Source organism: Sorex fumeus, unplaced genomic scaffold, assembly GCF_029834395.1.
Source record: "Sorex fumeus unplaced genomic scaffold, SorFum_2.1 ptg000063l, whole genome shotgun sequence".
NCBI classification, from domain to species: domain Eukaryota; kingdom Metazoa; phylum Chordata; class Mammalia; order Eulipotyphla; family Soricidae; genus Sorex; species Sorex fumeus.
Window position 1 is genome coordinate 37766822 of NW_026606120.1, and position 15352 is coordinate 37782173.

Below are 15352 nucleotides of genomic sequence, written 5' to 3' on the forward strand. Positions count from 1 at the left end.
TCCCTCAGAATGGGCTCTCCTGCATGGTCTCCCCCCCACCTGCCCCGTGCCCTGGCGGCCCAGCCAGCCTCTCCACTGGGTTTTCTCACAGGGAAAGATGACCAGGAGGCGGTGCTCTGCTTCTACAAGACCGCCAAGGACTGTGTCATGCTGTTCACCTACGCAGAGCTCCCCAGCGGGCGGACCAACCTGACCATCCTCAGGGAACCAGGTGGGTGAGACCTGACCTCGGGTGCAGCCCTGCATTCCCCCGGCAGGGGAGGCTTCCAGGTCCCTGGAAAGATCAGGATCCACACAGAGAGGCAGAACAGGGCACTTGCTTCGCACAAGCAGTGACCTCTGAGCACAGTTCCAGTAAGAAAAATGAGTATGTGGGGCTGGAGTGATAGCACAGAAGGTAGGGTGTTTACCTTGCACGTGGCCAACCCAGGTTGATTCCCAGCATCCCATATGATCCCCCAGCATTGCCGGGTATGACCCCAAAACAAAACCAACAAAAAAAGAAATATGAATATGTATCTCAGGAGCCTGTGCTGGAGCAGGGGGGCCCTGGAGGTCACAGGCTTTCTGAGGGGGTTGGGCCTGCCTGTGGGGGCGCCGCATTTGGGGGGAGACAGAGTTGGTGGGTGAGGTGGGCCTGGAGCGGTAGCACAGCGGGGAGGGCCCTTGCCTTGCATGCTGTCGACCCGGGTTTGATCCCCGGAATCCCATATGGTCCCCATGCCCTACCAAGAGTAATTCCTGATCACAGAGTCAGGAGTGACCCCTGAGCACTGCCGGGTGTGGCCAGAAGATAAAACCAAGAACTGGGGAAAAAAAAAACCATAACCCAAGAACTGGTGGGTGAGAGAAGCAGAGAGCTCTGGAGCCACTCCGCATGCGGATGGGGAGGCCGGGCCAGCACAGCCAGCAGGCCCCCATCATGGGCACAGACCTGGTGACGCACAGAGCCGTGGCCTGGAGACAAGCCAGGTTTCAGTCCAGACACAAATTGTGCTGCCCACCTGGGAGTTAGGAGCAGAGATCTTTGGCCTTGGAATTACCAGGGTTTCTGGTCTGACCCCTCCTACTCTTCTCTGAAGGGAGCAGGTGGGGAGTTGAACATCGAGTCTATTGATGCCAAGTGAGCCAGACTTTGCCCTTCCTGGGCCAGAGGCCAGGCTGTGTGTGACCCCAGCCGTGGTACCCGGGGCGATGACTGAGATGGGACACCTGCCTTGCATGTGTGAGGCCCTGGGTTCATCCCTGGCCCTCCTCCCCTCCCCACCCCTACAGCAGCAACCACAGAACAACGAACGGGGCTTGCTGGGCTGGAGAGTCTGAGGTTAAGGCAGTTGCCTTGCACACAGCCTACCCTGGCTTGATTCTCGGCATCACTCGGTATCCCCCAAGTCCCACCAGCAATGGCCCCCTGAGCACAGGGCCAAAAGTAAGCCTAGAACACTGCTGGATGTGGTCCAAAAATAAGCCCCCCGAAAACCCACAAAAATGCAGGAGAAATGAGGTGCTGGACTGATAGTCCAATGGGAAGGGCACTTGCCTGGCACACAGCCAACCCTGGTTCACTCCCCAGCACCCCGTATGGTCCCCTGAGCACCTTCAGCGGTGACCCCTACGTATCACCCAGTGTGGCCCCCAAACAAACCAAAGCACGAGGCAAACAAGCCTTTATTTCCTACGCTGCTTTGGGGCGTCTGAAATCAGCACTTCGTTTCCCAGTGTCTCTGGCTGAGGACTCACAGTGTGGACCCGGCAGCCTGGGGCCCTCCTGCCTGAAATACAGCCCTGTGTCCCGTGTGTTGGGATGGGGGATAGGGGGATGCTTCTAGGTCGGGCGACACAGCATGCAAGACAAAGGGGTGCTGGTATCCGAGGCCCTTGCCGGGATGGAGGGTCAGCTGCTGTGGTTCTGCTCACCCTCCTTCTCTGTCCTCTGGAGAGGCTGCCCTACCCGGGTCTCCCAGGGGCCCGTGGGGCTCTGAGCGGACGGAGGAGGGAGGGACCTGGGGGCGGGCAGTGGGGCCCCAGTGACTCTGCTGACCTGCTGCCTGGCCCCCTCCAGAGTGTGGAACCGCCCCCAATGCCACAACCATCTTGCTGGCCGTGGTGGGCAGCATCCTGCTGGTGGGGCTCGCCCTGCTGGCCATCTGGAAGCTGCTTGTCACCATCCACGACCGGAGAGAGTTCGCCAAGTTCCAGAGCGAGCGATCCCGGGCCCGCTACGAAATGGTAAGGCTTGGGGCGGCCACTGAGGTCAGGGAGGCGACCATGTCTTCAGCGTGCAGACTCAGCCCCTGCAGGCTGCGTGGCCAGCCCCGGGTGAGAGAAGCACCTGGCTCATGGGTACAGGCGTGTAGCACCAGGTAGGGGGACACTTCAAGGGACAGAAACCCAGACTGAGGGTATCTGGTGGCGCCCCCTGCATGCAGTTCCCTCCCTGAGCACCCACGCAAGGCCGAGCACAGATGTCAAGGAAGCCTGGGAAAGAGAGAGACATTTCGGGGTCTCTGCACCAGCAGGAGACCAGATCCCAAGGGCCAGTGGCCGCCCTGTGTGGCTGGCTGCACTCCTGGGTCCTGACCTGGGGTGAGGGTTCCCCTTAAACCCTGAGAGTGTGGGCTTAAACTGGCTCATGGCCCAGGGGTCTGGGAGCAGCTCAGAGGGCTGGAATACTGCCTGGAGTTTTGGACCCCATGACAGTCAGAGCACCTCTGGGTGTGGCCAGAAATAGCTCTGGGCTCCCTGAGCAATGCTCTGGAGACCCTCCCCCCCACAAAGGCACCAGCTCATGCCTCCTCTCTGCCCGGCAGGCCTCCAACCCGCTGTACAGAAAGCCCATCTCCACCCACACCGTGGACTTCACCTTCAACAAGTTCAACAAGTCCTACAACGGGACCGTGGACTGAGTCGGAGGATAATGGTACGAGTCAGAGACTGATGCTCCCGGCAGCCCGGGCACAGATGTCCAGCAGGACCGGGCCAGGAGCCCCGCTGCCACGGCACAGCACAGGGACTGGCTAGGGAACAGGGTCACTCGCGTCCGCCCTGTCCCCAGGGCCCACCGAGACGAGGGGCTGAGCTCCTTTCCCGCCCGCTACAGCAGAGCTCAGTGCCCGAGCTGGCCCGCACACGAAGCCTTTCCCGAGGGTAGTTTTATAATTAAAGATTAAGACGTGTGATTCCAGCCATGCGGCCGCTGAGCCTCACTGAGCCTGCTGTCCGGCTGGCACGTGGGTGTGGGTGGTGGGTTGAGAGGACGTGAAAGGTGCGTAGTTTGCAGGTGTTTCCTCTCCTGTCCATGTATGTATAGTAGTTTTGTAACACAAAAGGAACATGACTGTGCAGATCGGAAAGTAAAGATTAAAACCAAAAGATTTCCTTTGCTGACACTCACATGTTGTGCTGCTTATTGGGCCGAGAAGGTCCAGGGAACCTGTGCATCATGCCAGCACTGCAGCCCCCTGGAAGGCAGGTTGGAGTGCTGAGCCTTGGCACCTTTCCAGCGTTTGCTTAAGTTGACCCCAGTGCTACAGACAATTTGTGTTTCTTGACATCCGGCAGCTTCATTAAATGAATTCTTTCCATTTCAGTAGTTTCTTTCAATTAATACAAATTTCTGAGATGATCAGTATTTAAATTTCTGATGATATGGCTGTGTTTTCTATTTACCAAACCAATAGAATGAACTGTTATACCTACGTGATGGCTGAGTCTGGCCAATATCCCATCAGAGTGTGAGCCACATGCCAGCAAGTTCCTGGCTAGACACTGCCTCCCCACCCCCACCCTCAGCCCCATCCAGGGTCCGGCATGTGGCTCGGGAGCTGAGCACCCATCTTGGCTGTGTGAGGCTGAGAGGCTGATGCCCAGCACTGACCACATTGCTGGTGTGACCCTGCTCTGCCAGTAAGACCCCTGATGGCACAGCAGGTGTGCCCTGGAGCACCACAACCAGGAGTGTGAGAAACACCACCATATGCACAATTGTCAGACATCGCAACAGGTAAGGGAGGAGGCAAAGGGAAGGCGACCCAAGGAAGGCTTAGGACAAAAGCACCTGCCTCACAGGCTTGAGGCCGATGGTTGGATCCCTGGGGCCATCCATGTATGCCAAGTGCTCTGCTATCTGGGACCTTAGGCACTCCAACAGAGTGCGTGTGTGTGCACATCCCACAACCAAGTTACAACCCCAGCAATCTGCAAGATGTGCAAACACCTCTGCCAGGCCCACGTGTAAGCACCACCAGGACCCTACCTGGTAAGCACTGACCGTGTGTGTGTGTGTGTGTGTGTGTGTGTGTGTGTGTGTGTGCGCGCGCGCCCCCCCAGTCATCACAATAGTGGGACGGGAAAGAGAAAAGATTAAATCGCTTCTGACCTTCCTCCTCTGCTCCCCAGGTGCTGGCGGAGTGGGGGAGGCAGAAATTATGCATATGAAAAGGGTCAAGATGTAATTTTCATACAGAATCACTTTCCATACATCGTTGTCAACAACAGTTCCAGGGAAGCAGAAAGCTAACATGTGGCTTAAGGTGCTCATCTTCTATGTGCCTAACCTGGGCTAGATTCCAGGTACTTTAGAACTCTAGCCCTACCAGGAATAAGCCCAGAGTACTGCTGAGTGCACCTCCCTCCCCGAAAGAAGGACAGTTCCAGGACCTGAGAGATAGCACAGGGGTTACTGCAACGTGCCTGATATGCAACAACCTGGTTTGATCCCCCGCACCACCCGGTCACTGAGTATTGCAGAGGGCCCCAAGCTCCGCCAGGATGGTCACAGTAATCCCCAGCATGACCAGATCCTCAGGCCCTCTCACACTGAACAGCCAGCCCAGAGGATCAGCTCCTTTCAGGACAAACTCCTGTCACCCAAGGAAACCCAAAGCAAGGAGCTTACTTTCCTGAGTTCCAGTTCTTGAGACCTCCGGGACCACACTAATGGCCTCATCCTGTTCCCTGTCCACAAGAGGAGGAAGCTGACTGCCAGAGCGAGGAAATAGGCTTGCCCAGGCACTGGGAGGCTCAGGGTGAGGTGGTGCTGAGACAGATCTTTTTTTTTTTTCTTTTTGGGTCAGACCCAGCGATGCGCAGGGGTTACTCCTGGCTCTGTACTCAGGAGTTACTCCTGGTGGTGCTCAGGGGACCATATGGGATGCTGGGAGTTGAACCCGGGTCGGCCGCGTGCAAGGCAAACGCCCTACCCGCTGTGCTATCTCTCCAGCCCCGAGACAGACCTTTCAACCCCGGCTTTTTTCTTTTCTTTTTGGTGATGACAGATAGTTCTTATTGAACTAAACTTACTTAGAACAAGGTGAAGGAAGAGAAATAGAGGAAGTATGCATTTAAGAGAGAACATGTGCTTCTCCAAAAGTGGGAAAGTGTAAAGAGACCAAGATAAGCAAGCAAGACACGTGTTCAGGAGAGGACATGGGCTTGAAGAGCAAGATCCTACCGCCACTCTTTATTGTGCATTTCCCACCGATCGTTTTCTGCCTGCCACTGCTTCAAGGCCACTGAGCTTTCACTCCAAATTCATCAGTCCTCAGCCTTGGACCAAATCCTCTTATTTCATTTTGGTGAAGAATTAAACAAACAGCAGTGAGCAACGAGGGTCCAGTTACCGGAGTCGGATATAAAGAGGTGCTGCCTTTGTCCTGTGTAAACAGGACGAAATAGACACCATGCTGGCTGGAGAAAGAGCAGAGTGGGATAGGCGCTTGCCTTCCGTGCTCCTGACCCTGTGTGGTCCCCTGAGCACTGCCGGAGTGATCCCTGAGCACTGACAGGTGTACATCATCTCTCTGCCCTGCCAAAAATAAATACATAAACAGTCGCCTTGTGGCTTGGTGAAATGGTCTGAAATGGCCTTAAATCCTTTGGGGACGGAAATCAGAGGGAAAGAAAAATTTAAGCCAGTGAACGTCCGGCTTGGTGGTTGGTGCACTACTGCCATACCAAGGGGTGAAAAGTTGAAAACCGTTGGTCTGCCTCAGTGGTTACTAACTCCTGATGTGTGGGGAATCCTTACACAGGTGCTGGTCCTTAGAAATACACCTGAATGCCCAAGAACAGATGACTGGTTAAAGAAACTCTGGTACATCTACACAATGGAGTACTATGTAGCTGTTAGAAAAGATGAAGTCATGAAATTTACATACAAGTGGTACAATATGGAAAGTATCATGCTAAGCGAAATGAGTCAGAAAGAGAGGGATAGACATAGAAAGATTGCATTCATCTGGGGGATATAAAGTAACAAAGTATGAGATTAATATCCAAGAATAGCTGAGATCAGCACCAGGAGGATTACTCCATAACTTAGAGGCCAGCCGGGTATCCTAGAGGAAAGGGCAGTTCAGATAGAGAAGGGAGCACCAAATAAAGGATGTTTGGAGGATCCTCCCAGGAGGGGAGATGCATGTCGAAAGTAGACTATGGACTGAACATGTTTGCCACTCAATGCCTCTTTTGCAGACCACAACACCCAAAAGGAGAGAGAGAACACAGGGGATTGCCCTGCCACAGAGACAGGGGGGATGGGGGGATGGGGGTGGGAGGGATATTATCCATGGTGGTGGAAAATGGGCACTGGTGGAGGGATGGGTATCTGATCATTGTATAATTGAAACCAAAACACAAAAAAATGTAAATCTACAACTTTAAAAAAATAAAATAAAATAAAGGGGGAAAAAAAAAGAAAGAAATACAAGGTTGGAAATTGCTGGGACAAGATGGTTTGCTTCTGCTTCACCTGGTGTGGAGTTGTGGCTTTCCTGCGTGATGCCTCAGTCGAGCTGTGCCTAGGTCCATGCTGCCCCCTGCTGGAAGCTTCGGGAACACGCTACTTGAACACCCACCGGAGGTGATGCTACCGTTATTTTCCCCGTCTCCCCACTGTTCCATGCAGTATACGTTTTAGGAGTATTCGCATCACAAATGATGTCTCTGGGTAGCTTTCAGGTCTGGGAAATTAGCAACTTTTCTGAGGAGGGAAGGGTGACTGATTTCTGTCTGTGCTCAGAGACCATTATTGGCAGTACTGGGGAGCCCCGTGCAGTGTTAGGAATAGAGCCAGGGTCAGCTACGTGCAAGATAAGCACCCGGTGGTGATAGGAAAATTCGAAATAATGGTGGTGGGAAGATGAAATGGTTGTGGGATTGGTGTTGAAATACTGAATGTAACAAATTGTGAACAACTTTATAAAAATAAAATTTTAAAAAAGATAAGCATGCTATACTGTTTTTCCAATCGGGTCCTTAAATCATGTCTTGGGATTTTTTTTTCTAAAGGAAAACCATTTCCAGCTTGTCCCCCACTCCCCACTTCCCTGCAACTTCATATTGGGTAAGATTGTTATAATTATGCTTATCTTTACTGAATTTGTCTTTTATGCTTTTTGCCTTTTTTCCTTGCTTGGGCCACTTTGGTGGTACTCAGTGATTTTTCCTGGCTCTGAGGTCAGGGATAATTCCTGGTGGTGCACAGGGAACCATATATTGTACTGGGGATTGAGCCCGGGTCAGTTCTATTCAAGCCCCACATTTATTTCTGTTAGAAGAATTTATTTCTGTTAGAAGTAAGCATTTATTCTGTAAGTGTTTATTTCTGTTAGAAGCGGCAAACATCACTACCGTATTAGAGTGTTTACTGATTGAGTCATCTGAATGATTTCCTAATGAGTTCTATATTATCTTACTAAGTTTTCATATTGTTAATTAGCAACCTTTTATTTCCATTATTCAAACACCCAACAAATTTTATTGCTTTGTTTTTGCTACACATATCTGTGCTTATGGCTTACTCCTGGCTCTGTGCTTAGGAATCACTCCTGAGAATCATATGTGGTGTGGGGATCGAACCCAGGTCAACATGCAAGCACCTTGCTGTACAATCTCTCTGCCCCATGCATCTTTTTAAAAATTTCTCTTTTGTATTTATCTAATAGTGGTTTAGAATATTACAGAACTTTAGGAGTACACCTTAATCCTCTATGTATTTATAAGATTTCTCACACTGAACACCTAAATTCTAGTGCCACTATAAATAACTCATCCTTCCTACCCCATTTTCCTTCCAGTTTTCACAGACTCTAGGAATTAGAGAGGTTTTTTTTTTGCTTTTATTAGTAGTTTTAGTTATATTCCCTGAATAAGTGAAGATACCCAGTAATTGTCTTTCATTTCCATAATTCACTTAGCATAATCACCCTATTTTATCCATTTTGTCCAAAAGGAACAATGCCATCTTTTTAAATGGCAGAATAAAATTCCCGTAAAATAGATGTACTACAGCCTTATCATGCGCTGGTGAGCAACCGGATGAGTCCAAGCATTGGTTGTTGTGAAGAGTCGGGTAATTGCTAGTTAGGTGCAAATATTCTTTCAAATAGGAAGCTTTCCTTTCATGAAGAACTCCTGCTGGTGGTGCAGGTCTGTAGCTGTTGGTACAGCTACGAGACCTGGAACATGGAAACCACCACGTAATGTAGGGCTGATGACGCAAAGATACAGATGCCATAGATAAAGCTGGGAGATACCATCCACACAGGTCACAGAGACAGAGATAACTGTCTCTGAGTGGTAATGTTGGATCATTTTTATTATTATAAATAATGTTGGATCATTTTTGTTATTGGGGAGGATGGTTTGGGGGACTACCCCTGGAAGTGATCAGGGATTACTCCCTTTATCTGGCTTGGAGGTCTCTGCTGCTGCTGCTGATGCCTGGAGAACCATGAGCTTCTGGGAATCAAACTGGGGCCAGCTGCAAGCAAGCACCTCATCCCCTTCCCCTTTTCATAGTTTCTGATATAAATTTATTTTTTTTCTTTTTGGGTCACACCTGGCAAAGCACAGAGGTTACTCCTGACTCTGCACTCAGGAATTACTCCTGCGGTGCTCGGGGACCGATATGGGATGATGGGAATCGAACCTGGGTCAGCTGCGTACAAGGCAAATGCTCTCCCCACTGTGCTATCGCTCCAGCCCCTATTTATTTTTAAGTTTTAAGAAATTGTGATTTACAAAGTTATTCCTGGGTGAGTTTCAGGTTATAGCTGGTGCAAGTCTCAGGTGCTTGTCCTCAAGCGATAAAGATTGAAAGACCAGATCGAGACTGAAAGATTAGAGATTGAGTGGCTGAATTCAGAAAAGATTTTTGTTTAAGGAAAGGAAAAGGAATGCAGGAAAACTGGATTATGGGAGGGTTCTCTTAATTCCTTAAAAAGGCCTTTTCTCCCTTTTTTGGGCCACATCCAGCAATGCTTAGGGGTTACTCCTGACTCAGCACTCATGAAGTACTCCTGGTGATGGTGGGGGACTGTAGCTGTCAGTACAGCTATAAGACCTGGGAACATGGAAACCACCATGTGATGTAGGGCTGATGACTCAAAGATATCATAGATAAACTGTAAGGTACCATTCACGCAGGTCACAGACTGAGGGTCATGTGACAAAGTTTATTGGGGAGAATAATGGTTTTATATAGGGGCAGAAAGGATTGCATTACATGCAGATCACAAGACAAGAAGAGGAAGATGAATTCTATGATTACTTGGGCTAGATGGGACGGAGTGTTAGCGAGATGTCACAGGATTTCTGTGAGCTTATATGGAGATGGAACAATGAGCTTTACAAATACCACAGGTGTATCCTCCTATCTCAAACCCTGGCCACATGCAATTGCAAGGCCATGAAGCCTTGCTAACCTCCAGGGAATGCAGATTCCCCTGCAACAGCTCACCCTTCTCAAGGCCGGGCGGAACTCAGATCTTCCCCACATGAGCAGAGCAGCCAAGATGGTCAGGGCAGCTGCACCAGGAAAAACTCCAAAAAGGGACCACACAGGAAGCCAGGGATCAGGACCCACGCCAAATGCAAGCAAGTGTCTTTTTTTTAAAAGGTAGTAGGTGAGCAATTCTTTATTATGTAACAAGAATGTGGGCAATTAAAACAGGGGAGAGGATGCTGAAATGACTCTCTTTCAGTGTCTGGATCCTACAAGTCCTAAGTTATCTAGGTTATCAGGCTCCACCTAGGCCAACCCTCATGACATTCATTCCATATTGCCAATTCCCTTTCTTGAAGGCTAAATATTCCTAATAGCGCTGTCTGTTCCCCTGTGTGTAGCATTCATCCTTCTTTAGCAGGGGACTCCAACTATGGCATGGTAATAGGGCTAAAGCATCTGGTGCTTCCTGCTAAGAGTGGTCCAAGTTTTGGGCTAAGGTGGAGACAATTAAGAAAAGGAGTTTCTCCATGGTCCTCCATGGAAGTTGGATGGGATGAATATTCCGGGCTGCATATGCATTTATAACTGAAAGATCTTTGAATGAGAGACAAGTTTTATTTAAGTGTTTAAGAGGCATAAGCCAAGTATTTTAATGCGGATAAGAAATGAAAGACTCAGTACCTAATTTAATGCTAGCCCTTCCTCCTTACAGTAGTTTTCCATTTTAGCCCTTGATAAGTGGGCTCAGGTAAGTAATTGACAGTATTAACCCCCTTGTTGCGTGGCTTAGAGAGAGGGACAAGTACATGGTTGTCTCGTTAGGGGAAAAAAGGGTGAAAAAACTAAAAAAAAAATAAAGGCAATTAGAGGTTACTCTTGTATTTGGGGGGGGAGGGGTCCAGTATATCCAGTATAGCAACTTTAGGTTAGCGAGAACACAATTAAACTTTGAACAGAGCCTAAGTTCGAAAGTCAAACCCATTTCATGCTTTTAAAGGGTGTGGCTGATTTTACTTTGGATTTTAACTGTAAATTTTATGCTTACTTTATGGGGCTAGAATTTATTTTTTACATAAAGAGGCATGCTCTTATGAAATGAATGGTGGTTTTCTTTTCGCCTTTGCAATTAACATAACACAATTGTTTGAAAAGTGCCAGTATTTTGCACAGGTGTGGTAAAAACTGGGATAATAACTTTCAACTTTAGATTTAGATTAGAGCAAGGTGGCTTTTCCCACTATAAGCCTCGGGGATAGTCTGTTTTAGTTCACCTAACTTCTTGGAGGAAAGAGAAGCACCAATTTCTTCTGGTTAGAGGCTGTCTTAAAGACATCACCCTTATACCAAGGTACCTTTTGAGCTTTCAGATTCTCACATATAGCCAGAGTGGTACCCAAAGCCTGCCCTGGGCCCACTTGAGACCTATTTATAGATCTACATTTTGGGGGTGCTAGGATAAGGCCAATCTTAGGGAAACTAAAGCTTCAGTGAAGCCAATATGAAAAATGCCCAGTGTTCCATAAGTCCCACCTGCAACATAATTCTTTTCAAATTTCAAAAAAAGAATCCTATTTTTCCTGTGTCTATGCAAACAAAGATATTGCTGTGAAGTATTAAGTAAACTAAGGAGATAATTTAGTCTACTTTAGTATTAAGTAAACAAGAAGAGAAAACCTGGCCAGAGCAATAGTACAGCAGGTAGGGCACTTGCCTTGCACACGGCCAACCCTCGTTCAATCTCTGGCATCCCATATGGTTCCCAAGCATCGCCAGCAGTAATTCCTGAGTGCAGATCCAGGAGTCACCCCTGAGTACTGCTGGATGTGGCCCAAAAATAAAAATAAGAAAAAAGCAGGTGCTTCATTCTTATAATAAGATGATGCAGTTTACCTGTTTTTGTAGGCCATAAATCAGAGATAATTATTGTAATAGTTAAACATACATGCAATTCAAACAGTAACAATTCTATGCTTTCTTTTTCTTTTTTTCCTTTCCTTTCCCTTTTTTTTTTTTTGACCATACCTGGTCTTGGGCTGGAGCGGTAGCACAGTGGGTATGGCATTTGCCTTGCATGCGGCTGGCCCGGCCGACCTGAGTTCAATTCCTCTGCCCCTCTCGGAGAGCCCAGCAAGCTACCGAGAGTATCTCGCTCGCAGGGCAGAGCCTGGCAAGCTACCCGTGACGTATCTGATATGCCAAACACAGTAACAAGTCTCACAATGGAGACATTACTGGACCTGCTTGAGCAAATTGATGAACAACAGGAGGCCAGTGCTACAGTGCAGTGCTACCTGGTCTTCGTCCTAGCTTACTCCTAGCTCTGCTCTGAGAGATCACTCTTAGCAGGGCATGGGGGACCACATGTAATGCCAGATACTGAATCTGTGCCAGCTGTTTGCAAGGCAAATGCTACCGAATGTCTCTCCGGCACTATTCAGTTTCATATGGAAAATCTTTATTTGTAATTTTTTAAGTGCCTGATTTTTTTTCATTTTTTATAATTTTATTTATTGAATCACCGTGAGAGCAGTTACAAAGCTTTTAGGTATAAGTCTCGGTCATACAATGAAACACCCGTACCTTCACCAGTGCCCATTCTTCACCACCAAAAACCCTAGTATACCCCCATCCCACACCCTCCCCACACCTGTGGGGCAGATGATTTCCACATTACTTTCTCTCTACTTTGATCACATTCAATTTTTAGACACCAGAGTCACCATTATTATTTGAGATTTTACCCCAATACTCAGATATGCTGAAAAGGCAACAATAGACAATTGTGTTTTATTGCTGGTTATGAATAACATATGATGTCACGTGGCTGCAGTAGGGCCATGTGATTTTGAAATTCCGAAATTTTAACACTTAAATCTGGAGGGATTACTGCCAAAAACCACTTTTGGGTTTCGAGATTTGCTCCTGAGTCTCTGGAATCATGGTTGTTGAGCTGCTTGATCAGGAGCCAGAGAGGCCGTTCGTGGGCGATGACTTGTGGTCTCATTGGGGTGGGAAGAACAGGCCCAGCTCCACCTCATCCCGTGAAGCCCAACAAGTTTCGTCACTGTGGGCCCAAGCTTGACTTGGCCAAAGGAGGATGGCGGCCATCGAGCTGCCAGGGGGAAACAGGCAGAAGGACAGCACCCTTTCCCTGCTGGGGTGGCCCAGCGACAATAACCTACTGCAGGGTCCGAACACATTTCTGCCAAAAGCCGCTGGATTTCGAGATTTGTTTCTGAGTCTCTGGGATCAAGGCCGTTAAGCAGCTTGATCAGGAGCCAGAGAGGCCATTCGTGGGCGATGACTTGGAGTCTCGTTGGGGTGGGGAGGACAAGCCTGGCTCCACCCCCATCCCGTGAGGCCCTGTGTGTCTCATCACTGGGGGCCCAAACCTGACTATCCAGTGGCCTCTGAAGGATGGCGGCCACTGGGCCGCCAGAGGGAACAGGCCAAGGCACGAAACCTATTCCCACCTGGGTTGGCCCAGCACCAGTAACTTACTGCAGGGACCGGACGCATTTCTACCTAAAGCCGCTGGTTTCCAAGATTCGTTTCTGAGTCTTTGGGATCATGGCCATTAAGCAGTTCAATCAGGAACCAGAGAGGCCTTGCCTCCAATTATATAGCTGAGCCGGAGGTGGTTTGTGGGTGCATTTCCCACATACCTAACTTTTGGCTGTTTACTTTCTTGGTAAACTTTACCCCAAGTTTTTGGGGTCTGGCCAAAGGCACAGCAGCAATTTTGGGGTATCTGGAAGTCTGAAGGTGCCATCAGGCTGCTGATGCACTCGCCTCACAGGTACAGACTGACCTGCTGGTGGCACCATACCCCCTTAAGTGTCTGATTTTTTTAAGAGTGCTATAATTTTGTCCTTAATTCTATGATGAGTCTATATCCTAGAACATCTGTCTAAGACACTTTTTGAAGATTTTCTCCAAACAAAGTATTAGAATAATTCTTCAGATACAATTTAAAGATCTCCTTCTAACAATCCAGTATTTCGACATGATTTCTTTCTCTGAAATACAACCCTCGAACCTTCTACATATTTTTTTACATTCATTCTGTTCTGTAACTTTTCATGTCCTTTCACAATCAGTTTCACTTTAAGACAGAATTTCTTTCTTTTCCCCACAATGCCAACATCTCCATCCATAATCTGTCTTATGTTTTCTGTCACAGTTTGTCATAATCTGTCACAGTTTCCATCTTACTAAATTTATTACAACTTGATTTCCCAAGAGATTTGAAAACTATCTGCTAGTCATTTTGCCTCATTTAGCATGACAAAGTTGTACTTTGTAATACTAATTAAAGTCCTTTTCTGTAAACCTCTCCAAACACCAAGGCACTAGATCAGTTCTGTAAATGGTCAAAGTCTTTAGAATACTCACAACTAAAGATTTTGCAACATACTGCACTTGGCCAGAAAGTTTGCTCTGTTGGGAATTAACCAGAATTTCAGTCTTTAGAACTTCCAATCAGTTTTCAAATTCCAGTTGTACTAGATTTATACTTAAGAATGCTAAATGCAGTTTTTAAGTGACAGTGTTTCTCACCTATCACACCAGGTAGACCTAAATTTAGATGTAGTACATGGGATAAAATAATTATTCTGGAATGACTTAGAAGCTCTTCTAAAACTTTCCATAACTACCTTCTCTTTCTATGAACCACAATTTTTTAAGAGTTTAATTTTGAATATTATGTTAAATGAAGTAAGCCAGAATAAGATATCACTTATATGTGGTATTTAGAGGAAATTAAATGGTTTAAAAGGGGCCCCCCCTGGGACTGGAGCGATAGCACAGCGGGTGGGGCGTTTGCCTTGCATGCGGCCAACATGGCCGACACAGGTTCGATTCCCAGCACCCCATATGGTCCCCTGAGCACTGCCAGGAGCAATTCCTGAGTGCATGAGCCAGGAGTGACCCCTGAGCATCGCCGGGTGTGACCCAAAAGCAAAAATAAAAGGGGTCCCCTTTAAACCATTTGGAGGTGTTTAAATATCTTTTAAACACCATTAGTAGGGAAAGGAAAGATAATGGGGTGGGGGGGAAAGAGACAGAGAAGAAGCAACAAGAGGCAGAGGTCAGAGTACATCCGTGGTGTTAAGAAGTGATAAAGCTAACTATCCAACAATACTGAAATCAAGAGACCCAAACTTTAACAACCAGACTTAAAAAGTTGCCTGTCAAGATGGGGATTGGGCTAGGGTGGGGGCTGGGAGAGAGAATTTGAGAACACTGATGGAAGGAAGTTGACACTGATAGCAGAATAAGTGATGGAACATTGCATGTCTAAAAAACAACTATGAATAGCTTTATAAATCACAGTGCTTTAATAAAATAAAATTTAGAAAGAAAATAGTGCATTTGGGAAGCCTTGTCTCACAAAGGTTTAACACAGAAGTGGCCACAAAATACTACCCACTTATTCACTTAAGCACAGTAGTAAAGAGTACTATAACACAGTAGTAAAAAGTTACTTAAAATTGTAACTAAAACTTTGATTTCCCAAAGCCAAGACTGTTTGACTCAATTATTTTAATATTAATAATTTACTAGGCTAACTAACAAGTTAGTTCAAAAGAAGATAATCACAGTTATTTAGCTATATTT

The 15352-nt window shown here is 47.5% G+C and overlaps 1 protein-coding gene across 1 annotated transcript in view; it reads left to right on the plus strand.

Annotated features, from left to right (window-relative positions):
- Window positions 1-3569, plus strand: part of ITGB5 (integrin subunit beta 5) — a 116043-nt gene extending 112474 nt beyond the window's left edge. Inside the window, exons 13-15 of the mRNA XM_056126814.1 lie at window positions 92-211; window positions 2063-2229; window positions 2811-3569. Coding sequence (XP_055982789.1) covers window positions 92-211; window positions 2063-2229; window positions 2811-2906 — 383 coding nt within the window. The 3' untranslated portion in view covers window positions 2907-3569. The remainder of the gene's footprint in view (window positions 1-91; window positions 212-2062; window positions 2230-2810) is intronic.
- The last annotated feature ends 11783 nt before the right edge of the window (window positions 3570-15352 follow it).